General features: G+C 25.8%; 1 protein-coding gene across 13 annotated transcripts in view; it reads left to right on the top strand.

The window, feature by feature from the left end:
• LOC117170314 (protein hu-li tai shao) overlaps nt 1–25,780 on the top strand; it is a 132,232-nt gene that overhangs the window by 87,901 nt on the left and 18,551 nt on the right. For 6 of the 13 annotated variants that reach the window (XM_033357003.1, XM_033357004.1, XM_033357005.1 and 3 more), the window contains 9 exons: nt 4,588–4,724; nt 8,644–8,761; nt 12,476–12,499; nt 15,100–15,213; nt 18,032–18,124; nt 18,214–18,409; nt 21,053–21,190; nt 21,276–21,347; nt 24,333–24,431. In XM_033357003.1, the coding sequence (XP_033212894.1) occupies nt 4,588–4,724; nt 8,644–8,761; nt 12,476–12,499; nt 15,100–15,213; nt 18,032–18,124; nt 18,214–18,409; nt 21,053–21,190; nt 21,276–21,347; nt 24,333–24,431 (991 nt within the window). The remainder of the gene's footprint in view (nt 1–4,587; nt 4,725–8,643; nt 8,762–12,475; nt 12,500–15,099; nt 15,214–18,031; nt 18,125–18,213; nt 18,410–21,052; nt 21,191–21,275; nt 21,348–24,332; nt 24,432–25,780) is intronic. The other 7 variants (XM_033357009.1, XM_033357002.1, XM_033357008.1 and 4 more) reach the window with 3 other exon arrangements.

Genomic DNA, 25,780 nt, shown 5'->3' with positions numbered 1-25,780 from the left:
TCTAGGATTTCAAACTATTTCAAAGATCTTAAACGATTTAAGAATGTTTGACAAGATTTCAAATGTTTAAAAAATATCTCAAATATTGTAAAGAATTTTTCAGGATTTCAAAAGATTTCAAAAGGTTTCAACAAATTTGACAAGATTTGAAACGATTTTAATAATTTCAAACGAAAGGAAAAGATTTCACCAACAAAGTTTAAAGAAACATTTTAAAAATATTTCGAAGATTTTATAAAGATTTAAAAAAATTTAACAAAGTTTTCGTATTTTTCAATATTTTAGGCGATATCAAATTTTTTTATACGATTTCAAAAGATTTAACAAAGATTTCAAATATTCTAGTGATTTTAAACGATTACAACAAATTTTATGAAGATTTCACAAATATTTCAAATATTCCAGTGATTTCAAACGAATAAAAAAGACTTAGAGAAGATTTCACCATTTCTGTAAAGAATTCATAAGGATTTCAAAAAATTTCAAGAATTTCAAAGATTTCAAGCAATTTCAAAAGGTTTAAACACATTTGAGAAGATTTACAAAAGACTTTAATGATTTTAAACAAACGCCAAAGAATTTGCAAACAAAGATTACAGAAAGATTTCACAAATATTTCACCGAAATTTCAAGCTCTCACTAAGGTTTATAATATTCCACAAAGATTTAAAAAGATTTCACAAAGATTTCAATGATTTCAAAGACATTACAAAGATTAAAAATTATTCCTACACGACTCATGTTCGCAAAAAATTAAGAATTTGTTTATTTACGATTCGGCTTTCTTTTGAAATTTTTACCTAATAAAAAATGAAATGGCTCATTTTTGACATGAGTGACAAACGTTTATTCAATTATTTTATGTAAAAAAACGAAGACCTGGAAAATTTTGATTTCTTGACCTTAAAAACCTGGAAAAGACTTTGAGTTTTGTTCCTAAGAATCGCTAGACACCCTGCAGAAAATATTACAATTTGCTCACAATTGTAGAATATATTAAAAAGCAAGACTGGATTGTGATAAATCATAAGTAATTTAGTTTTATTTATGTTTAAATAAAATTCACATCAACATATCAACATTTTGCTTAAAAAAAAAAAACAAGATAATATTAAATTAATATTAAAAATATTGTTTATAAGCTCATAAATTTAATTCTTCAATAAAATTAGTCAGTACGCAATACAATTTAATATTATAGATTAATATTGAATATTATAAATATTTATAAGATTAAAATGATCTATTTACTTGCAAATTCAACTTTTTGTTTGCAAATTTTGAATTAAAATTCATCCTATTTAAAATTAATTCGTAATTTGAAAAAAGTGTTCAAACAATTGAAATTATTTTTCGGTTGAAATTTAATTATTTGATTCAAAATTTCGTTGACTAAAAAATATTTGGTTACTAACATTTAAACCATTTTGTTGAAAATTCGTCTTCTTGGTTCGAAAATTCAACTGCTTTCAATTTGTAATTAAAATCTTTTTTGATTGAAATATTAGATCTTATATTTTTTATCAGAATTCACTTTTTTTTGTTTGTTAAAAATTCCACTAATCGGATAAAAAGTACAAAGTTCATCATTTTTTTTTGAAAATTCCACTGTTTGATTGTAAATTAACTTTTTGTTAACAATTCATATTTTAGAGTTAAAAATATAAATATTTTGTTCTTCAGACAACTCTTGTTTTTGACTTAAGAATTACATAATTTGGTAGAAAATTAATGTATTAAGTTGAAAATTATATTATTTTAATTGAAAATTCAACAATTTGGTTGAAATATTTTTTCTTTTTCTTTTTTTTTTTTAATTAAAAATCTTGGTAATTGAAAATTCATCTCTCTTGGTAGAAATTTTATCATTTTTGGTTACAAGTCGAAATATCAACTATTATATTTTTTGATAAGAATTCATCTTTTTTGGTAGAAAATTAGTCTTTTTGATTTTAAAATTCAACAATTTGTTACAAAATTTAAGTATTAGGTTAACCAAATAAGGTAAATTCTGATTTAAAAATATAAAAGTTGATATATCAACCAAAATAGATTTTTATTACAAGTTGAAAGCAGTTGAATTAATAAAAAAACAAAAAAAAACAATGAATTTTCAATAGAACTATTGAAGCCTAAACCTAAACAGATTAATTTGAACTAAACAGTTGCAATTTTGCTCAAAAAAGTTAAAAGTTATGATTAAAAAGATACATTTTTGAACTAAAAAGACGAATTTTCCACAAAATAGTTGAAATATTAAAAATGTGCAAAGACATGACTTTTTCTATTAGTGTAGGAAATTTCAATCATGCAATGCCGTAAAAGTTATGCGGAAAGTTTTGAAGTACCGAAAGAATGGCGAATTTTGCAGCATTCACATGTTTTAAGGAGTATTTTTTACTATTTTTTACTAGATGTATAACCTGTCAGAACAAAAATAAATATCGGTAATAAATTCAAAAGAACTTAAGAAATAATAGAAAATTTATATTTTTATGATTTATGTTGGAAGATACTCGAGATACTCGAAGACATTTTTTATTGTCCCAGTATTAGACATAATTTTTACCTTGTCCCAGTAACTGTCGGTTCACCTTACCGATAATATTTTTTTTTGCTTTCCCTTTAAAAATGTTTTCGAACTTTTTCGATGATGTCGAAATTCGAGGCTATAATAACATGTTTACAAGTTGATAAGTACGAGTATCTTGGTAGCTTATTTACTAAAGACAGAAAGATAGATGGAGAGATAGGCGTATAAATGAGGGTAAGAAGGTTATCGGTAGGGTAGGATCCATTTTCAGAAGGAAAAATATATCAATTAAACCCAGGGTGGTGCATTTTGTAACTTTCTAAAGTTTTCAACTAAAGAGTATTTAATTTTTAAACTGTTTAGAATAATTAAACTTGTACGGTTCACAACATTTCTCGCAACGTTTAAAATTCTTCAATTTTTAACGTCGAAAATAAGAGTGATTTTTGATTTGACAGAAATCACATCTTTTAGCAAAAAAATTATCCAGTCGTTTTACGTGTCACTTGAAACTACATGATATGATACTTATCAGTAATATATTTATCTTTTTTGAAATTTCTATATATTTAATTTAAAATTATAGTTTTGAATTTGTCATTCTAAGGCAGTTCAATCTTTGAGGCCTTGAAACTAAAGGTTTTTCTTAAATTAATTTTTAGACTAATTTTTGGAGGTTTTGTATTTTAAATCTCACAATATTATAGTTTCAAATTCAAATAATCTAAATTTGAGGACCATTTCGCTCTTAAATATTTCAAAATTTCACATTAAAAAAGCCTTGATAGTCAATTTTGAATTTAATAATTTGAGATGTAAATATAAAGCAATTTTGAATTTAAAAACTTAAAATTGTACCATTTAAAAATAATAAAATCACATTATAGGAATCTTGTTTTGTATTCTTTTTTTTTTTAATTTTTAATTTTCAATGTTAAAATTATTCGATTTTTAGGTAAAGAGTAAACAAATATTTTCAAATAAAAATATATTTGATGTAAAAATGTCTTTAATGAATAATAATTCTAAAAGAAGATTTAAACTGAAATAATTAAAAATTAAGTTTAAAATAAAAAAATATGAAAATTGAACTACCTGAAATTGTTACATCAGTTAATGGATAATTTTAGTAATTTTAAATGGTTACAGTTTTACTGTTCTGAATTTTCATGTTGAACGCTACTTTTTTAATATTTCACTTTCATAGGTTTTAATGTTAAAGGGTTTGAGTTTAAAAACGCTTTAATGTCACAATTGATTCTGACTAAAAATGTTTTTTCTGTTTTAAATTAATTTCGCACTCGTTTAAGTTTTAGCGTTCCGGAGTAGAAATTTTTTCATTTTTTATGTTTCCCATTTAAAGTTACTGATTTATTTTGAAAGTTTTTTTTTTTTAAGAACAAATAAATTTATTTTGTCATTTTCGAAAAATTTGCCTTATCAGTTTTACTGTTAAATTATAATTTTATTAGGTAACGAAAATGTTAAATTCTAGAATTTCAGAAGCCTTGAGTTTGAAAGATTCAATTTAGTTATCATTATTAAATTATCATATTTTAATCGATTTAAAATTATTTAAATTAAAAAGTTTTAAATCTTTAATTAATAAATTTATGAACGTTTTTAGTTATAAAGAATACAATTTCAATTCATTTGAATTTTAATTACCCCAATTTTCAAAATTAAAATTTTAAAATAAACAATTTCTAACGTTTCAAATGCATGGACGTATTTAGTATCTCCATTTTATTCGTGTTAATTATTGAGCATTGAATAAAAAATTATTAAATTAAAAAACTTTTTAAACAGTTTTCAAAAGTTTAAAATTCAAGAGTTCCACTTTGAGTGCTTTCATTAGCAGATAAGTTTGTATTACTTCAAGTGGAAAAATTTTTAGCTTTAGAGTTCGATTTTTTAAATTTCATTGGCCCTGAAAAATGTGTGCGAACCGGAAAAATCCAGATTCTTTTTTTTTATGAAAGCGGTCACCCTTTATTTTCTTTGTAATTGATAAAAATTAAAATTACCGGGTTAATTCCTCATTTATTTTGCAGGGATTCCGCACAGGTTACATCTACAGACATCCACTCATCAAGAGCGAACCTCCCAGGATCCGCAATGACGTTGAAGTACCTCCAGCCGTGTCCTCTCTTGGTTATCTCTTAGAAGAGGAAGAACTTTACAAGCAAGGGTAAGTTGAAAAATATTAAATTCAAAAGAAACATTAATTATTTAAGAGGGATTTTTTTTATGCAGGGAATTTTTTTGTAAGTGTGTTTAATTTGTTTGTACTTGCAATATAAATTTGAATAACAATTAATCTTCATTTGTAAAAGTAGCTTTATATTACTGTATTTAACAATTTTATTGAAAATTCTGCTCTTTTTGGTTTTAAATTAATTTTTTTAACTGAAAATTTAATTATTATTTTTTTTTTGTAAATTGATCTTTTTCTGCTGAACATTCAAGTTTTTGGTTCAAAGTTAATGTATCTTGTTGAAAATTCGTTCTCTAATGGTATACAGTTAATCTTCTTGTTTGAGCAATTATCTTTTTGATTGAAAATTTAACTGTTTGTTTGCAATATTTTCTCTATTTTGACCGAAAAAATCTTTCTTAATTAAGAATTCAACTCACGTTGAATAGTTGTATTGTTTTTATTCAATTTACTTGTTTTCTTTTTATATTGCAAATTAATTTTTTTTTGTAATATCAACTACAATATTTTTCTTTGGAAATTTATCTCTTTTGGAATACAAATTTGAATACTTGATTAAAAGTTTCTCTTTTATTAAAAATTAATTTTTTGGTTGATGATTCGTTTGAATTGAAAATTCATCTTTCTGGTTAAAAATTCGTTTTTTCTTTGACTGACGATTAATTTGTATAACTTAAAATTTAACTATTTCCATTGAAACTGGAACTATTTGGTTGGACACTTTTTTTTAAACTGAAAAGGTAACTATTTCAATTAAATATTCTATAATTTTATTGAAAAATTCATTTCTAGGTTTGAATATTAATTTTTTAACTAAAAATCTAACTATTAAATTTTTGGTTGAAAAAGTATCTATTTTAGTTGAAATGGCGTGTTTTTTAATAGAAATTAATCTTCTTGCTGGAAAATTTATCTTTTTTGTTGAAAATCCAATAATTCTAGATAAGGATTAATCCTTTCAGTTATAATTTCATGTTTTTTCTTAAAAATTGAACTATTCCAGCTGAAGATTCATCATTCCAGTTCAAACTTCATCATTTTATTTGAAAATGCAACTTTTTTTTTGATTTGTTATTTTAAACTGAAAACTGAAACTTTTATTGTAAAATTATGTTTTTTAGATGAAAAAACGTCTTTGTTGGTAGAAAATAATCTTCTTTGTTGAAAATTCATTATTTTGATTTAATATTCAACTATTCCAGTTGAAGATTTATCATTTTAACTGAAAATATAACTGTTCCTATTTAATAATTCATCATTTTATTTAAAAATTAATCTTTTCCGTTGAAAATTAACTTCTTCAAATGAAAATTTAACCATTGAATTTTTGTTTGAAAATATATCTTATTAGTTTAAAATTCATGTTTTTTTTGCAAATTCATCTTTTTGGTAGAAAATAATCTTCTAGGTTGAAAATTCTTTTTTTTCAAATTCATCAGTTTGGTTAAAAATTGATTTTCTTAGTTGAAATTGAACTATTTGATGGAAAAGTTGTCTTTTTTAGTTTAAAGTTCAACTATATTGTTGAAAATTCATGTATTTTGTTGAAAAATAATTTTATGAATAGAAAAGTAATCTTCGTGCTTGAAAATTCATCTTTTTTATTCAAAAATGAAAGTGTTCCAATTAAATATTCATCATTATAGCTGAAAATTGTTATTTTTGGTTTAAAGTTAAACTGTTTTGTCAAAAATTCTTCTTTTTGTTTTAAAATTAATCTGTTTCAGTTGAATATTCATTATTTTAGTTAAAAATTCAACTATTAGGTTAAATTTTTTTTTTAGTTGAAAATCCAACTATTTGATTGAGATTTCATATATTTTGTTGAAAATTCGTCTTTTTCATTGGAAATTAATATTTTTAAAGGAAAATGCAAACTATTTGGTTAAAAATTCATCTAACTTGTTAAAAATTTCGTTTTTTCTTTGACAATTAACTTTAATTACTTAAAATTTAACTATTTCAGTTGAAACTTTAACTATTTTGTTGAAACTTTAGAGATTTTGTTAAAAACTTTTTTTTTATGTTGGAATTTTTTAAACTAAAAATGTAACTATTTCAATTGAATATTTTATAATTTTAGTTGAAAGTTCATCTCTATGGTTGAATGGAAATTTTTTAACTAAAAATTTAACTACTAAATTTTTGGTTGACAAATTATATATTTTATTTGAAACTTTGTGTTTGTTTGGTAGAAATTATTCTTCTTGCTTGAAAATTTATCTTTTTGGTTGAAAATTCAATAATTCTGAATAAAGATGAATCACTTCAGTTGAAATTTCATATTTTTTATTCAAAATTAAACTTTTCCAGTTGAAGATTCATCACTTCAGTTCAAATTTCATCAGTTTATTTGAACGTGCAACTATTTTTTTAAATTTGTTATTTTAAACCTGTAATTTTTGTTGTAAAAGTATATTTTTTAGTCGAAAAAACGTCTTTGTTGGTAGGAAATAATCTTCTTTGTTGAAAATTCATCATTTTGATTTAACATCAAACTTTTCCACTTGAAGATTTATCATATTAACTGAAAATATAACGCATCTTTTTTGTTTGGAAATTGATGTATTAAATTACAAATCTTTTTGGTAGAGAAGAATCTTCTAGGCTGAAAATTCATGTTTTTGTGTAAAATTCATCAGATTGGTTAAAAACGGATCTTTTTAGTTGAAATTTAACTATTTGGTTGAAATTTAATGTATATTTCAAATTTATATGTATCATTTTAGCTGAAAATTAATTTTTTTAAATTTAAGCTTGTCAAAAATACATCTTTTTGTTTTAAAATTAATCTGTTTCAATTGAATATTTATTATTTTAATTAAGAATTCATCACTTTGGATTAAAAATTGTTTGGTTTTTTTCGGTTGGAAAATTATTTTTTTTACTGAAAATTTAAGTATTCCATTTTTTGTTGAAACCTTGTATTTCTCAATTCAAAGTTCAACTATTTGATTAAAAATTGATTTTTTTTTAAATTAAAAATTCAACTATTTGAGATTTCATATATTTTTGTTAGTTAAAAATTCATCGTTTTAGTTTAATATTCAACTATTTCAGTTAAAGATTTATTATTTTATTTGAAAACTCATCTTTTTTGTTTAAAATTCAACTAATTCCAGTTGAAGATTCATCATTTTATTTGAAAATTAATCAGTCTGGTTAAAATTTGATCTTTTTATTTTGAAATTCAAATAATTGCTTGAAAATTTGTGGTTTTAATTGAAATTTCATTTATTTGGTTAAGAAATATTTTTTGTATTTGTAGAATATTAATCTTATTGTTCAAAAATTAATCTTGGTTTTTGAAAATTAATCTTTTTCATTGGAAATTTAAGTATTCCAATTAAATATTTATCATTTTAGCTGAAAATTTATTTATTTGGTTGAAAGTTTAACTCTTTTGTTAGAAATTTATATTTTTGTTTTAAAGTTAATCTGTTGCAGTTGAATATTTATTAATTTAGTTCAAAGTTCACCAGTTTGGTGTAATTTTTTGTGTGGGAAATTAATTTTTATAACTGAAAATTTAACTATTACATTTTTGGTTAAAAACTGCTATTTTTCAGTTAAAAATTCAACTATTTGATTGAGATTTCATATATTTTGTTGAACAATCGTCGTTTTGATTGAAATTTAATCTTTTTTAGTTGAAAAAGCAACTATTTGGTTAAAAATTCATCTATCTTATTGAAAATTAATTTATTTTACTTGAAACTTTAAGGATTTAAAGCGGTCTAAATTAAATTTAATATAATGCTATGAAAAATTTAACCTGTCAAAAGTCGGAGATATCTGGGGAAAAAACCTCGAATTGTCAGGGTATTTTTTTCCATTATTTTATTAGACACCCTGTTTAAATAAAACTCATAATTTAACATTGTTCTTACAGACTGTGGAAGGGTGGACGCAAAGGAACAGACAGAACTCGCTGGCTAAACTCACCAAATGTTTATCAGAAGGTTGAGATTCTAGAAACTGGAACGCCAGATCCCAAGAAGATCACTAAGGTAGAGGTCATTACTTTTGAGAATAAAGAATAGATTACTCTCGAGGTTCCAAGGAACTGAGATGAAAGTGTGTGCAATTCATAATATACTCTTTAGGCATTCCTGATAGTCACTATATACGTCATGTTTGTAAAGCGCTTTTATCGAGTAGCGAGCGATGATATTTTTAAGGTGATAATATTACCTCGAAGCACGAGTTAGACAATAGGAGTCACGATTTTCAAACACTGTCAGTTTTTCCTAAACTTTTCCCCTATAGGTGTCCCCATTTTTTTTTTAGTTTATAGTTACTCCAGTTAATTGCCTTAAATCAAAGTAAAATAGTTTACGATTTTAGCCCGTTGTACTACTACTTTGCAGAAATTTATCTGAAACGTTCTTTTTAAGAATATGAAACTATTTCTCTTATAGAGACCTGTCGTGATATCGATTAATCACGTCGAGAAGAATTTGTTACTAGATTCTCCTTACTGCCTTTCGCCTCTTCGAATTTTGGGGACTATTAACTATTCCTTTTTTTTTTAAGGCTGACTCTTTTTCTGTATCCAGTTGAAGAGTTTTTGTAGAACTGAACTTTTCAAGAAACTTTTTGAAATTTAAGGGCCATTCGAAGATACTGTTTTTATTAGACTCTTGAATTATCTAGTACTCCTAAAGTGCTTGAAGAATTAAATGTTTTTACACGTTACTCATCACTGTAATAATCTATTGAAAATGTCTACGTGTTTTTGCTAATGATATTATTGCGCAGAGTGGAGTGCTTCTAGTGAACGCAAGTATGTTGATATGGGAAGAAATATCTATGTTGAGATATAAGAAGTAAGTGTGGACACAAAGTCAAGTCACGCTAACTCGTGCATATACATATATATATATATATATATATATATATAAATATTTACAAATTGTTACCGAAAGATGTTGCGTAAAAATAGATTCATCTTTACGTAGAATCTTTATCGGAAAGAAAGTCTAATGACTTGGTGTTCAAACTTGTTACTGCCTTTACCCCCGAATCCTCAAGTCAATGAACACTGTTATTTTACGGAATATCAATATACATTCCAAAATCATTCCACTTTTTAATTTTTTGTTTTGAACAAATTAAAGAAAAAAAAGTAATATTCGTTTATTGAATAAGACTAAGAGGCCATTCAAAAACTTGTTTCACACTGCTAGGTGTGGGGACGGTTTTCAGATTTGTTGACTAGGCTTTTACATGTTTCACGCTCTTTCCCCGATTCCCCTCTTTTTTTCGTTTTGGAAGGACTTCCTATTTTTTCTGTTACTTTTTATCGCTTAAATGCGAACTGAATTTATGGAATCCGATTTGAAAATCGAACTATTTTTATTCAGAAGTTCATTTTTTTAAATAAAAATTTCATCTCGTTTGGTTATTAATTCTAATTTTCAATGGAAAATGTAATTACTTTTTCTATAATTCAACTATTTTGTTAAGAATTCATCTTTGTTGATCCAAAATTAAACTGTTTCATAGAGAATTCAGGTATTTTGTTGAAAATTTATTGTTTTTTTTTTTGTATTGTAGAAAATTAATATTTTTGGTGGAAAATACTTTTTTTTTTGTTAAGAATTTAACTGTTTGGTTAAAAATAATTTTTTCAAGGTTCTCCTTTGGTTAAAAATTTTAATATTTGGTTAAAAATTCATGTACATGCACTATTTTGTTAAAAATTTAATTATCTCCTCGCATATTAATTTCTTGTGTCAAAAAGTAATGTTTTAAACCAAAAATTCAACTGTATTATTAAAAAATCGTCTTTTTTGGTTTCACAATTGAACAATGTGCTTCAAAATTCACCTGTTTTTGATTGAATTTTAATCTTTTATTTAGCTGAAAATTCAAGTATTTGGTAAAAAGTTGAACTATTTTGTTAAAAATTCGTCTCTCTTGCAATTACCTTCTTTTTGGGTTGATAATTCAACTTTTTCTGTGGATAATTCAGGTCTTTTGTTGGAAATTCTTTTTTTTTTTTTGTCGAAAATTAATTTTTTTGCTTCAAGATAATTGTTTCCATAATTCACTTCTGGTTAAAAATTGTAATATTTAATTGAAAAAACACGTATTTTGTTAAAAATTCAACTTTATGGTTCAGGATTAAACTAATTTGTTAAAAATTTAACTATATTGTTAAAAATCTATTTCCTTCAATATTAATTTGTTGTGTTAAAAAGTAATTTTTTAAATCGAAAAGTCCAATGTTTTCTTAAAAATTCGTTTTTTTTTTGGTTTCACAATTTAACTATCTGGTTCTGAATTCAACTGCTTTGTAAATAATTCATGTATTTGGTTGAAAGTTTTTTTTTTTGGTAGAAACTTAATCTTTTTGGTTAAAAATGTAATTGTTTGGTTAAAGATATTTTTTTTCACGATGGATTCCACTCTGGTTACAAGTTCAAGTCTTCGGTAAAAAGTTCAACTATTTTATTAAAAATTCGTCTCTTTTGCTGCAAGTTCAATTATTTGGTTATTAATTAATTTTTTTAAAGGTTAGAATTAATTTTTTGTTGAAACTTCAACTATTTGTTTGATCGTCCATCTTTCTTGGTTGAAAATGAACATTTTTTTTGTTGAAAATTCTTCTTTTTGGTTGATAATTAAATTTTTCTGAGAATATTTTAGGTGTTTTATTAAAAAATCCTTTTCTTTTTTTGGGGAATTAATCTTTTTGGTAAAAAATTTCATTTTTTGGTTAAAAATAATTTTTTTCCAAGATTCACCTCTGGTTGAAAGTTTAATTATTTGTTTGAAAATTCATGTATTTTTTTTTTTAAATTCAACTATTGTGTTAAAAATTGTTTTATTTTCTCGAATATTATTTTGTTGTGTTAAAATATCATTTTGAAATCGAAAAGTCCAATTTTGTCTTTAAAAAATCGTCTTTCTTTGGTTTCATAATTCAATAATTTTGTTTAATCTTTAACTGCTTTTTGTTGATAATTCAACTATTTTTTTTGAAAATCCATCTTGCTTGATTGAAAATGAACATTTTCGTTAAAAATGCAATATATTTCGAATTTTAATCTTAGCAATTTAAAGTGTGTCATCTTGAATTCATTATTTTTTTGAAATGAATTCATGCTCCTATTTCCTCTATTTTAATATCATTTTGGGCGGTGAAATCTACGTTTATCAAATGGAATCGAAAAGCTAATTTCGACCCTGGGCGGTTCAAACTTTTTGTGGAAAAAAGTGTTGAGAGTAGCGTGAGGCAGTTTTTGAACGGCCCCTAAAATAATTTTTTCTATTTGATTTAGTATGACTTTTATACATTAGAATGAGATCTAAAACTTATATTTAGGGCAGCTTTTTTAATTGATCTATTGGTTAAGATAATTATAAAAGATAGTGGATCCTCGGAGAAATTTGATTCCCATTGATCTCATATTTCGGTAGCACAAAAGACTTTTGTCAAAGAAAATTGTGAAATTGATCTGCTTTTAAGCATAAGGTGCCAATTATTTCCTTTTGTAGCTTATTGATGTTTAAATAAAGGTATATCCGCTAATTAAAAAAAGGGGGTTCACGAGTCGTCATTAAACCACAAAGTGTGCATCTTGCGAATGAAATAGAAAAAGCATGCTTACGCGAATATATTCTTTAGATTAGGTTTTAAAAAATTAAGAAACGTACAAGTCCACTTTAGGAATACAGTCAAAATTCAAGATTTGTTTTTTGACTTTTTTTTGTAGTGGGTGGATCAGAACGCAGAGGAGGTAATTGGAATCCACGTTTACTTGGAATTGATACACTGGACTAAGTCACATTTATTTTTATTACTAGTTCTATTTTTCACGCATTGATTTCTTTCCTTTGGGGCTGAATTTCTTTTTTTTTGTAACGCATTAGGTTAAGGAGATAAAGCCTCTGTTTTCATCCTTCATCTCGAATCCATTTACTGAAGGATTCACATAAAAATGGGATTCAGGGTTCTTTTCATTTTTTTTTCTTGGCAGCACTGTACATATCATTTATCACTCTCTTGATATTTAGACAGGGCGTCTACCCTACCTGGAAAAACTGGAATTAGCAGGGAACTTTTATACGCCTGGAAAAACCTGGAAATATCAGGATTTTTCTTTTTAATTCAGGGAATTTTTTCGAACGCGTTTGAATAACAATGGTTCTTCATTTTTAAAAGTAGCTTTATATTACTTTATTTAACAATTTTATTGAAAATTGTTTGTTTGTTTTTAAATTGATCGTTTTCAGTTGAAAATTCAAGTTTCTGGTTTAAAATTAATTTATTTTGTTGAAAATTCGTTCTGTAATGGTATGAAATTAATCTTCTTGTTTGAGCAGTTATCTTTTGTTTGAAAATTCAACAGTTTGTAATTTTTTCTCTCTCTTGACCGACAAAATCTCAATTGAAAATTCAACTGATGTTGAAAATCCCCCTTTTTGGGTTGAATTTAACTGTTTTTTTATTAAAAATTTAAATCTTCTTTGGTTGTAATATCAACTACTACCTTTTTGGTTGATACCTCATCTTTTTTGGAATACAAATTTGATTACTTGGATGAAAGTTACACTCTTTTATTAAAAATTAATTTTTTGATTGAAAATTCTATTTTTCCCTGTCTGACATTCAATTTTTATTAATGAAAATTTAACTATTCCTGTTGAAAGTTTAACTATGTTGTTAAAATTTAATTTTTTTAAGACTGAAAATATAACTATTCCAATTGAATATTCCTAAAATTAAGTTAAAAATTCATCTCTATGGTTAAAAATCAATTTTTTAATTCAATTGTTGGTTGGAAAATGATCTATTTTAGTTGAAATTGCGTATTTTTTATAGAAATTAATCTTCTTGTTTGAAAATTCAATAATTTTGGATAAATATTCATCATTTCAGTCGGAATTTCATTTTTTATTTAGAATTTAATTATTCCAGTTGAAGATTCATCATTTAAGTTGAAACTTTATTACTTTATTTGAAAATATAATTTTTGTTATTTTGAAACTGATAATGTAACTAATACAATTGAATATTCCATTATTTTATTTAAAAATTTATCTCTTTGGTTGAAACATTTTTTTAGTTGATAATTGTTCTATTTTGGTCAAAGATAATCCTCTTTGTTGAAAATTCATCTTTTTGTCATAATATTCAACTATTCCACTTAAAGATGAACATAAACTTTTTTAACTGAAAATTTACCTATTCAATTTTTGTTTAAAATGTATCTTTTTTTAGTTGAAAATTAATTTTTTTAGTAGAAAGTAATCTTCTAGGTTGAAAACTCATCTTTTTTGTTTAAAATTCAACTATTCTAGTTGAAGATTCATCATTTTATTTGAAAATTAATCAGTTTCGTTAAAAGTTGATCTTCTTATTTGAAATTCAACTTTTTGGTTAAAAATTTATGTTTTTTAATTGAAAATTAATTTTTTTGGTTGTTGTTGTTTAAAGTTGAACTCTTTTGTCAAAAATTCGTATTTTTTAAAAAGTTAACCTGTTCCAGTTGAATATTTATTAATTTAGTTAAAAATTCATCAGTTTGGTGTATATTTTTTTGTTTGGATAATTTTTATAACTGAAAATGTAGCTATTACATTTTTGGTTGAAAACTGATGTTTTTCAGTTTAAAATTCAACTATTTGATTGAGATTTCATATATGTTGTTGAACAATCGTCGTTTTGATTGAAATTAAATTTTTTTAGTTGAAATTGCAACTATTTGTTTGAAAATTCATCTTTCTTGTTGAAAATTCAATTATTTTACTTGAACAGTTAGGAATTTGAAGCGGATTAAATTGAATCTAACGTAGCACTACGTAAAATTATACCTGGACAAATCTGAGATATCTGGAAAAAAACTGGAATCGTCAGGACATTTTTTTCTAGGATTTGAGTAGACACCCTGTTAGAGAAATCCAGATATACTTTTTTTTTTAATTTCAAGAGATTCATAATGATCATAACATGCTTGATATTAATTATTTAGAATAGTCGACTTTTAACACGCGACTCTGTATGAATGTGTGCCTGTTGGTCATCCTTTTACAACTCTCGGTGGCCTCGGTATGCATCCACTGCATTTACAAAACCAGATCAGTCGACCCAATGCATATCGAATTCTGTTTATTAAAGACATTCGAGAGAGCTTTAAGGGTGTTAACATTTTTGAGTGTTTGCAATTTAAATTTGTCGAAATTCCATTATAAATCCTTTTGTTGTAAAATGAAGATTTTTTAAGATGAGATACAGGCACACACCTCGTACGAGAGTCATTTGAATGCAATCTAATTAAGCTACTAATTAATACTTTATTGTTGAGGAGGTCGTCTAATATTCTGGTTTTGTGTGCAGTGGGTGACAGACGGATCCCCGACCCATAGCAGCACTCCAGTCCGGATTGAAAGTGCCCTACAGTTCGTACCCAAGAACACAAATCCAAAGGAATTCAAGCAATTACAGCAACAGGTAAGTGAACAATGAAATTTCTTTTTTTAATTTTTGAAGTTGCAAATTTCAATAGCCGGGAAATTTCGGGTTTTTTTTCTGAATTAACTGGCCGCCCAGATCATTTCTTTTTTTATGTTAGCCGTGGGTTTTAATTATCTGGAAGATCTGAAATTCTCAAGGAATATAAAATTTAATAAAAATGTTTTTCATTCGTAAAATAGTTTTATATTACTGGGCTTATACTGATACCAGGCTTCACACTTTTCTCTATTTCAGTTTTCGCCCCTTTTTTAAAGGATTCCTCGTTTCTCCCTGTTTTCAAGAAACTTCCTCTTTTTCTCGTTTTTCCCCTCAATGGGGGGTAGGGTCAGGGGAAGAAACAAACCCTTTTTTTACAGATATGGTTAAAGTAAATTTGTTTTCATATTTTACACATTACAAAGCATCATTCGGAGAAAATGTTGTCAATTTGTTGTTGAACAATATTTAAAAATAAGCCGGTGACGAAGGATAATCTGGGTCGTCTTTTCAAAAAGATGATATACAGTGCCAACTGTAGCTCATCGTAAAATTATCAACAATCAAAAAGCAAATAAATTTGGTCAAACCATAAGTTTTTCCTACCCCCTACGTCGTTTTTATTTATTTATTATCTATTTTTAATTTTTTGTGATCATTTGAAGCAAAAGTAGTGATTTGTCAAGAACATTTTCAGAAAATTCTGGCGAATATTATTACAAAAATATTGCTCGCAACTGCTCGAGCGAACGAATAACGCGCGTTTGCGCACTTCTTGGCGTGGCTAAGGGGCGAAGACTTGAACCATATTTTTGAAATTTTGTACTATCAGAAAATGCAAAGAAAAAATCTGATTGAAAAGTGTAAGATTATATTTTTGGCTTAGAATTGATCGAATTTGGTTTAAAATTGTACTATCTGATTGAAAATTTAATCCTAATGTTGAAAATTCAACTATTTTATTAAAAAATTATCCTGTTTAGACAAATATTAAACTGTTTTGTTGAAAATTCGTCCTTTCGATTTCCGATTTCCTCTTTTATGATTGAAAAGTCATCTTTTATCTTTTTTGTTAAAAATCTAACTGCTTTGTTGGAAATTGAATTACTGTATTAAAAATTCATTTTTTTTGCTTTAGATTGATCATTTTAGTTGAAATTTCAACTATTTTGTTGCAAATACGACTTTTTTGGTTGAATTCAACGGTGTTTTATTTGAAATAAAAATGTTTATTTGTTGAAATACGAAAATGTTTCGTTGAGAATTCGTCTTTTTTGGTAGAAGATTCATAATTTTAGTCGAAAGATCAACTATTTTGTTCAAAATACGTTGTAAATTTAACTGTCTTATAGAAAATTCGAATTTTGGAATTTAAAATTCAACAATTTGGGTGAAATTTTTTTGACCGACAATGTTTTCTTATTTAAAAATTAATCTGATTTAGTTGAGCATTTCTCTGTTTTGTTACTAATTCGTGATTTTAGGTTAAATTCGACTGGTTGATAATTCGTTTTATTTTTTGTAAATTAATTTTTTAATTGAAAATTTAATTTCCATTATTGGGTTAAAACTAATATTTTTCTGTTCAAAATTCAACAATTTAGTTGGAATGCATGCATTTTTTTGAAATCCTTTTTGGATAGAAAAGTCATCTTTCATAGTTGAAAATGAACTTTTGTGATGTAAATTTAACTGTATTCTAATTAATATGTCTTTTTGGCTTAAAATCCCAATTATTTAGTTGAGAATTCATATTTTTTAAATCAAAATTCAACTACTCGATTGAAAATTAAATTACTTTGTTAAAAATTAATTTGCTTTGTTGAAGATTCAAACAAAGCAGTTACAAATTCGTCGTTTTTGATAAAATTCAACGAATTGGAAATTCGTTTTTTTTTTGTTCAAAGTTAATTTTTTCAAATAAAAATTTAACTGTTTAGCTGAAAATTCTTGTATTTTTTTTTTTTTTTTTGAAATTTGTCTTTTGGCCCAAGACTAATCTTGTTGCTTTAAAATTCATGTTTTTGGATAGAAAATGTACCTTTCTTGTTCAAAACGTCATCTTTTTTAGTTGGAAATGAACTTGTATATTGTAAATTTAATTTTTTTAAATAAAAATACAACTGTATTCTAGGAAATGCATCTTTATTGGCCTAAAAATTCGATTATTTGGTTGAAAATGTAAGAATTTCTTCTTAACTTTTATCTTTCTTTTTTGAAAATTCGACGATTTGGTTTAAAATTCATCTTTTCGGGTTTAAAAGTTAACTGTTTTCTAAACATTCGACCTTTTAGCTTGAAAGCGGATATATTATTTTTTTTTAAACTCGTCTGTTAGGGTTGAAAATTCGATTTTTTTGTTTAAACTGCAATACTTTCAGTTGAAATATTAGCAATTGAAAAAGTGTTACATATTGAATTCAATATGGTACTGATCTTAATTTAATTCAAAAGAAATCATTGCCCTGTTACCTCTATATCTTCATAAAAAATCACCCCATTTCCTCTGTTTTGAGAGAATTCTGGGTTGTGAAGTCTGCGATACCATTAAGAAATTACATGTCCTTTTTACAAACTTTCACAAATAAAGAAACGACCATTAAAGTTAATACACATGAATAGTACTATTTTTACGCATCTAAATATTTACAAGTGATGTACAAAATTATTTTTATAACTCACGAAATTGCATAAATAATCCGACTGTGACTGCTTTAAAAAAATGCGAATGGGCAGGAAATATTTTTTCAGGATTTGTATAGACACCATGTTTTTGCATTTGAAATCTTTTATTTTTTTTTTATTAATATTTACATAGATTAAAGACTACCGAAGAGCAGACAAGATCTCAGCTGGTCCACAGTCTCACATTTTGGAAGGTGTCACGTGGGAGGAAGCAAAGAAAATGCAGGTAAAATGCTATGACAATGCTGTTTAGTGAATTATGATAATTCTTTTCTGATTGAAATACTAGAGTTCAATTTTAATTATAATTTTTAGGATGCTACAATTAGTGGAACTGGAGAGCAAGTGGTTTTAGTAGGTGCAGCTAGCAAAGGCATTATCCAAAGAGGATTCCAACACAACGCAATGGTTTATAAGACTCCATACGCCAAAAATCCATTCGACGCTGTCACGGATCAGGAACTAGATCAGTATAAGAAGGATGTTGAGCGAAAACAAAAGGGAGACCCTTGTAAGTAACAAAAAAAATAATCTTGAAAGTAAAACTGTAAAGTTTTTGTTTAACAGGGTTACTGTAATAATATTGTAATAAATTGGAAATTTTTAGATTGTTTTATTCCGTTCATTTAGGATTATATGTCAAAAAAGTGCAAGCTATTAAAATTTTGTTTTTTGAATATTAATAGTCAGGGAAAATGAAAAATTGGCCAGGGAAAAGTTTAGGGTATTTTGAAAATGAATTTTGCGGCAACCCTGATATAATATTCATGTTAGTAATTTATTTGCTTTGTATTTCTATTTCTTTTTTTTTTTTTTAATTGCTTCCTCGTGGTGATTTCTTTAGTTAAAATTTTTATTATTTAGTTGTTAGTTTAAAAATTGTATTCAAAATACATTCTGTTTTGCTGAAAATTCAACTGTTTTATATTTTTTGTTCAGAATTAATATCTTTTTGTAGAAATTCCATCTTTTTTGTTTGAAATTTCAATACAATGGTAGAAAATGTTACATTTTCTGGAAGATTTTACTGTTGCGTTAACTTTTTTGTTTGAATATTAATATTTTTTGCTGAAAATTCAAGAGTTTTGTAGAAAACAATGATCTTTTCGGCTTGAGAATGCAACAACTTAAAATTCAAAACTTTCAACGATTTGATTGAATTTCTTTTCTTTCTTGACTGAGAAATCCTTCTTTCCGTAAATTCACCTCTTTTATTGATAATTATTCGTATTTTTGATCAGAAGATTAATCTTTGTATATTGCAAATTCAATTGGAAATGGTTTTGAACGTTTGAAGAATTTGAGCTTTTTGAAAACGTGGATTGAAAATTGAAGTACTTGGTTGAGGTTGAACTACTTCGTTTCAAAATATATTTTTGGTTGCAGATTTATTATTTTAATTGAAAATTAACCTTACTGGTTGTAAATTTGACTACTTTGTTGAAATTTTTTTTCTGAAATTTCAAGTTTTCCATTTTTAGTTGATTTTCTATTTTTTTCTTTGAAAATTCTACTCTTTTATTCAAAATTTAATTATTTTGTTGAAAAGTACACTCTTTGGTTGGAAATGGAACTACTTGATTAAAAATGCATTTTTTGATTTGAGATTCATTATTTTTAGTTGAGAACATATCTCGTTAGTTGAAAATTAAACTTTTTTGAAAATTCACTTTTTGGTAGAACATTCATATTTGCGGTTTGAAAGTTTAACTATTTTGCAAAAAATTTGTCTTTGTTGGTTAAAACTTAAATTACTTTGTTTTAAGTTCATATTGTTGAGTTCAGAATCACAATTTTAATTGAAAATTAATTTCTTTGATTGAAAATTGGATTGGATTCTTTTTTTAGTTGTACTTTTTTTTGAAAAAATGTGGCAAAATCTGAAATTATTAGAAAACTTATGTACCTGAGAAAACCTAAAAATGACAGGGAATTTTTCATCAAGTTCAGGAATTTGTTCGAGAGCGTGCTTAATTTTTCTTATTGCACTATAAAATTGAATAACAATTAGTCTTTATCTGTAAAAATAGCTTTATATAACTTTATTTAAATATTTTGTTGAAAATTCATACTTTTTTGTTTGTTTGAAATTAAGATTTTGACTAAAAATTTAACTATTCTAGTTCTGGTTGAGAATTTATAGTTATGAGTTGAAAATTCAAGTATTTGTTCCAAATTGTCATGTCTTTTGTTAAAAATTACTTCTTTTGAATAAAAAGTTAATCATGTTGAAAACTTGGATTTTTGGTTTTATTCAAATCCTTCATGATTTGCATTTTCGGGAATATTATTTTTGTTTTGTTTTGTTTAAGATTCATCATTTTAATTAAAAACTCTGAAAATGTAACCATTTTTATAAAAATTAGTTGTTTTCGTTGAATATTGTTCTTTTTAACTGAAAATTTAACTATTAAATCTTTGGTTAACATTTTATCAATTTTAGTTAAAAATTGTTGCAAATTGTTTAAAATTTGCCTTATTTTATAGAAATTAATTTTCTTGGTTAAAAACTCATTTTTTTGTTGTGAAAATTCTCTTATTTTGTTGAAAACTCAACTATTCCAGTTAAAGATTCATTGTTTTAGTTAAGAATTTATCTTTCTGGCTTAAAACTAAACTATATGTTTGGAAATTTGCTTTTCTTAGTTGGAAATTAAAGTATTCTATTGAAAATTCATTATTTTGTTGAAAAATCGTCATTTTTTGTAGAAAATTAATATTATGATTTGAAAATTTATTTTTTGGTTAAAAATAAAACCTCTTGATTGACATTTAAACTCTTTTGAGCTAAAATTTTGTTTTTGTCAAAATTTCATCTACTCCAGTTGAAGATTTATCATTGTAGATAAAAATTTATCACTTAAGTTGCAATTTTTTTGTTTAAATTAATAAATTTTTAATTTTGAAGTTGCAATTTAAATTTTGTTATTCTTTTTATAAAATGTTCTATTTTAAATATTTTAAAAGTCTACAATTATGGTCTTTGAATGTTAATGGTCCGGGAAAATGGAAAATGGGTTATGGAAAAATCAGAAAATTTTGAAAATTAAGTTTTGTGGTCACTTTTTTTAAAAATAATACATTTTACTACTCAAATAAAATTTCTCTATTTTATACACATTTTTTATCAAATAAAATCTTATCGATATTTCAGACGATGAGTCGCAGTCAGAATCTGAAGGATTATCATCGTTTAATGTTAGTCGAGCAACACACGAATCTAGCACTGCCAAAAGCCCAATCCAGTCTCCGGTTTCAGTCACTTCTGAAACAGAAGAAGAAAGCAGAGACGGTAAGAGACGTGCAATCCCTAAAAATAATTAGCTCGAAATTTATATTTCAATAGTTCAAGTATTTAACTTTTATTTTGTTTACAGAACCTAGAGTATTACGGATAGCAACAAAACAAGTGCCTGTGCCCAGTCAACCAGAAGTCGTTCTAAGTGATGGTGAGTTGATATTTTTCTTTCACATAAAAATACAATTTGCATGCTAAATGCTTTAAATCCGAGGAGTAAGCATACACGTGATTCGCTTTTTGAAACTTTTCCCTACTCTTTTCTTTTTTTCAAACTTTACTTTTAAATTTTAAGATTTGCAGGCCTCACAGGCCTGTCCCTATGTCCACTATATTCATTTAAGGTCCCTAAAGTACCCTATTTTCAGGATTTGTTCCCTATGCCATTTTTATTTCAAAAAATTCACGCATGGGTTCATCAATATTCATTTCGGGCCTATACCTACTTCTGAATTTTCTAGAATTCTTTCCAAATATTTTAGGGTATTTTTAAAGATTCTTATACATTTTTAACAGAATTTTCTAGAATTTTGGAAGATATGGAACGATTTTACAGGTCTTATTATGCTTTCAGATATTTTTAAAGATTACTCAAGATTTTATAAGATTTACGAATATTTCAATGATTTTGAGGGATTTTTAAGCAATTAATATATAATAGAATACGTTTTTTAGTATTTCAAGAAATATTATCATAAAATTTCACGTGATTTTATACTATTTTAATAGATTTTGAAGAATTTATTCACGAGAAGTGAGGTGTTTCTTCAAATTAAATTTGTATCGATTGCAATAATATGAAGATATTTCTAAGCGATTGAAATATTTTAGGATAAAGGATTTTCTAGAATTTCGGAAGATATGGAACGATTCTACAGGATCTATAAGAGCTTAAGATATTTCAAAAGATTTTTCACAGGCTTTTATCAGTTTTCCGATCATTTCAATAATTTTAAGGGATTTTATAGATTTACTAGATTTTCCAGGACTGCAGCAAATATTATTATAGAATTTCACGGGATTTTATTATATTATAGTGGATTTTAAAGAATTTATTTGCTTATTTTAATATTTCAAGGTATTTTTGCACATACACTGACGTGGAAAAGTTTTAGGTCACCTCCTTTTTTATGACTGAATAAATTCTCTTAATTTTAATTACACCAGAGCTAAAAAAAAATTTCTGTAAAAGGTTGATAGTTTTCGAAATTTGGTATAAAATAAGCCCAGGGTAAAGTCAAATTTGTCTAGTTTTTAAGTAGATATTGCAAACATAATGTAAATTTCAATGTTTTTTTTTTTTAATTTTCTATAACTTCCGAAATAGGCAACATTTGAAAAATGGTTTTGGGCTAATTTTGAAGCTATTTTTTCATTTTTATCACAACAGCTTACGAGTATAAATTGTAAATAATTTCTTTTCGACTTGCAAGAACTTGAAGTTGTAATAAAAAAGTTGGAAAAATTTGAGAACATCTTATCTGCAGACAAATCAGAATAAAAGTTAAATAAATATATATTTTGAGGAAATTACATATAGAAACTTCATGATTATGTTTCATATATTTGACAAAATTATTTTTGTTACCAAAAATAATATTGCAATTTTTCCAACTTTTTTGAACTCAAGTTCTTGCAATTCAAAAAGAAAATTTTTACGATTTATACTCATAAGCTGTTGTGATACGGTAAAAAAAAAAGCTTCAAAATGAGCCGAAGAACATAAAAAAAATGTTGACTATTTCGAAAGTTATTGAAAATATAAGAAAACATTGAAATTTACACTATTTTTGCAATATCTACTTGAAAACTAGAGAAATTGGCTTCACCCTGGGCTTATTATATACAGAATTTCGAAAACAATCAGCCTTTCAAAGAGAAATTATTTTAGAAGTTTTTTTTTCAATTCATCTTTAAGTCTTTTAAACTCACCTTACATTCGTAGGCATTTCATCAAATTCTTTTGAATGTCTTTTTAATTTTTCTAAATTGTTTAAAACTTATTCAATTCAATGATTTTTTTTTATGAATTTCATCGAATTCTTGTCATTTCTCTTAAGTTCCATTAAATTGACTTCAATTTTACTGAAATAAATGGAATTTTTTCGATTTTTAAAATTATTTCTAATTCATTTGAATTCATTTTTAATGGTTTGCAGTCAATAGATATGAAGAAATTTGAGATTGTTTGGAATTTAGCCTGAATTATTTTAAATTATTTTTAAGTTTTTGGAATTTTTTTATTTGACTCAGTTCTACGAAATTCAACTCGACTTAATTTAATAGAATTTCTTTGGATTTTTAAAAGTTTGTATTTAATTGATTCTAAAGTATGTTAACCTCACCTAGAATTCTTAGCCATTTCATCATATTCTTTGGAATTCCCTTCAATATTTATATGCTTATTTAAAATTTACTGAATTCAATTAATTTTTTATAATCTTTAAATTGTTTGCAAACCATTTGAACTTTTTAAAAGTCACCTTGAATATTTATGAATTTCATCGAAATTCTTCTTATTTACCTTGACTTCCCCTAAATTCTTTCCAATTTCACATAAATTAATGCAATTTTTAAAAATATTTTTAACATTTTTTCCAATTATATTGAACTAACTTGAATTGCTTAGAAATCTTATGAATTTATCCTGAATTTGTTACCCTTTGAGCATGAAAAAAGTTCCCAATGAGCGTGACAAAAAGAACCCTTGGGTCCCTATATTTTATCCCATGAGGACTGTGAGGCCTGCATTTGTCAAATTTTAATCTTTTATGTCATTCGTAAAAGCTGAAAAAAGTTTTTTGTAAAATGTCTTTTGTTGTAGTTATAGAGAATTAAAACTTTGAAAAAAGTATTTCAATACGTGTTGTAATTTCAACGTACTTTATTTATCTACGAAGTGAAGCATGCCTTTTTTAAACGATCAATACAAATGTACCCAAACTTTTTATGTAATATTTTTTTAAGGCATGAGTATATCATTGTAGATTATGTGCAGTTGCATGATTCGTCGTAATATGTTCAATCTGTTACTGTAGATTTAGATGTAGAATCTTGTTAGAAATCGTGAAAATGTAGTTTTGAACTTTGCATGTTATTTATGTAATGCATGAGAATGTGACGGTTTATGATTCAGACCAATCTGTAGAACCAAAGGTTGTGGAAACTCCTCTTATTCAACAAGCAAGAATTCAAACACAACGCATGCCTCAAAATCTCCAACGCATTACAGCAGGTACACTTTTCGCGGACCATATTTTCGTCATAAATATTATTTCTTTAAAAAAAAAAAATTTCATACTAATCCAGCATATTTCCAAAATTTTAATTATCAAACAGGGCTGGGATCGTGCGATTTTTTTCTAATTTTTTTCCTCTTTTCTGAAAAAATGCTACTTTTTTAAGCAAAATGCGACTTTTTCCGTTTTTGCTATACTTGTTTCAATTTCAATCACAATGAAACTTTTAAAGTTCAAATTCAAGACTAGAACAATTTTTTCCACCGGATTACATCAAAAGTGGAATCATTTGAATCTATTTTCGTCAATTCTTTTTCATATTTTTGATAATTTCAAATTGCAACCCTTGACGAGGGGACGTTTTTGAGTCGAAAACATTTATAATCGATTGATTTCAAATTAAATTACAGTCTTCACACTCTTTCCCCCATTTCCGTTTTTCTCCCTTTTCTCGATTTTTAGCCTTAATGCAAACTGAATTAACTTCTTTTTGAAACAAATAACTGTCTTCCTAAAAAATCATCTTTTTCGCTAGAAAATCCAACTGTTTGGTTGACAGTGCATATTTTTTTGGGTAATCTTTTTTGGTTCAAAATTCAACTGTTTTATTGAATATTTGGCTTTCTGCATTAAGGGCATGTGACACAGCTAAATTCCTATATTACCGACCTCACTTATTCAGTTCACTCAATGTTTTTTTGAACCTAAGAACTTTTTTTGTAAATAAAATATTAAGCTGAAATTTTGAAAAATGTATTAGAGTAAAATAAAGTACGTTTAGGTACTGCATTTTGGTAAGAACTTCACTGAAAATTATTTCATCTTTTTTCTGAACCTCGACATTTTTTTTGAACGTTCGAACTTTTTTTATACATAAAATATCGGTCTCAAATTTTGAGAAATGCAAGAGCCGAAAGAGAACTACGTTTAAGTAGAAAGCTTAATAATAAAAGATGTAAAGAAAAAATTTCAACTATCAATTCCATCGGCATCAGCCGGTAACGTTGTACACGAAAATACGAATCCTCTAGAGCCTCGTCTAGTGGCCGCCAGGGTTCGTATTTTCATGTACAACGTTACCGATTGATAGTTGAAATATATTTTTTTTACATCTTTTATTATTAAAATTTGTACTTAAACGTAGTTTTCTTTCGACTCTTGCATTTCTCAAATTTTGAGAACGATATTTTATGTATAAAAAAAGTTCGAATGTTCAAAAAATGTCGAGGTTCAGAAAAAAGATAAAATAATTTTCAGTGAAGTTCCTACCAAAATGCAGTACCTACACGTACTTTATTGTACTCTAATACAGTTTCCAAAGTTTCAGCTCGATATTTTATTTACA

This window comes from Belonocnema kinseyi, chromosome 3, assembly GCF_010883055.1.
Source record: "Belonocnema kinseyi isolate 2016_QV_RU_SX_M_011 chromosome 3, B_treatae_v1, whole genome shotgun sequence".
In the NCBI taxonomy this organism is placed as follows: domain Eukaryota; kingdom Metazoa; phylum Arthropoda; class Insecta; order Hymenoptera; family Cynipidae; genus Belonocnema; species Belonocnema kinseyi.
This window is presented reverse-complemented; position numbering and strand designations above follow the sequence as displayed.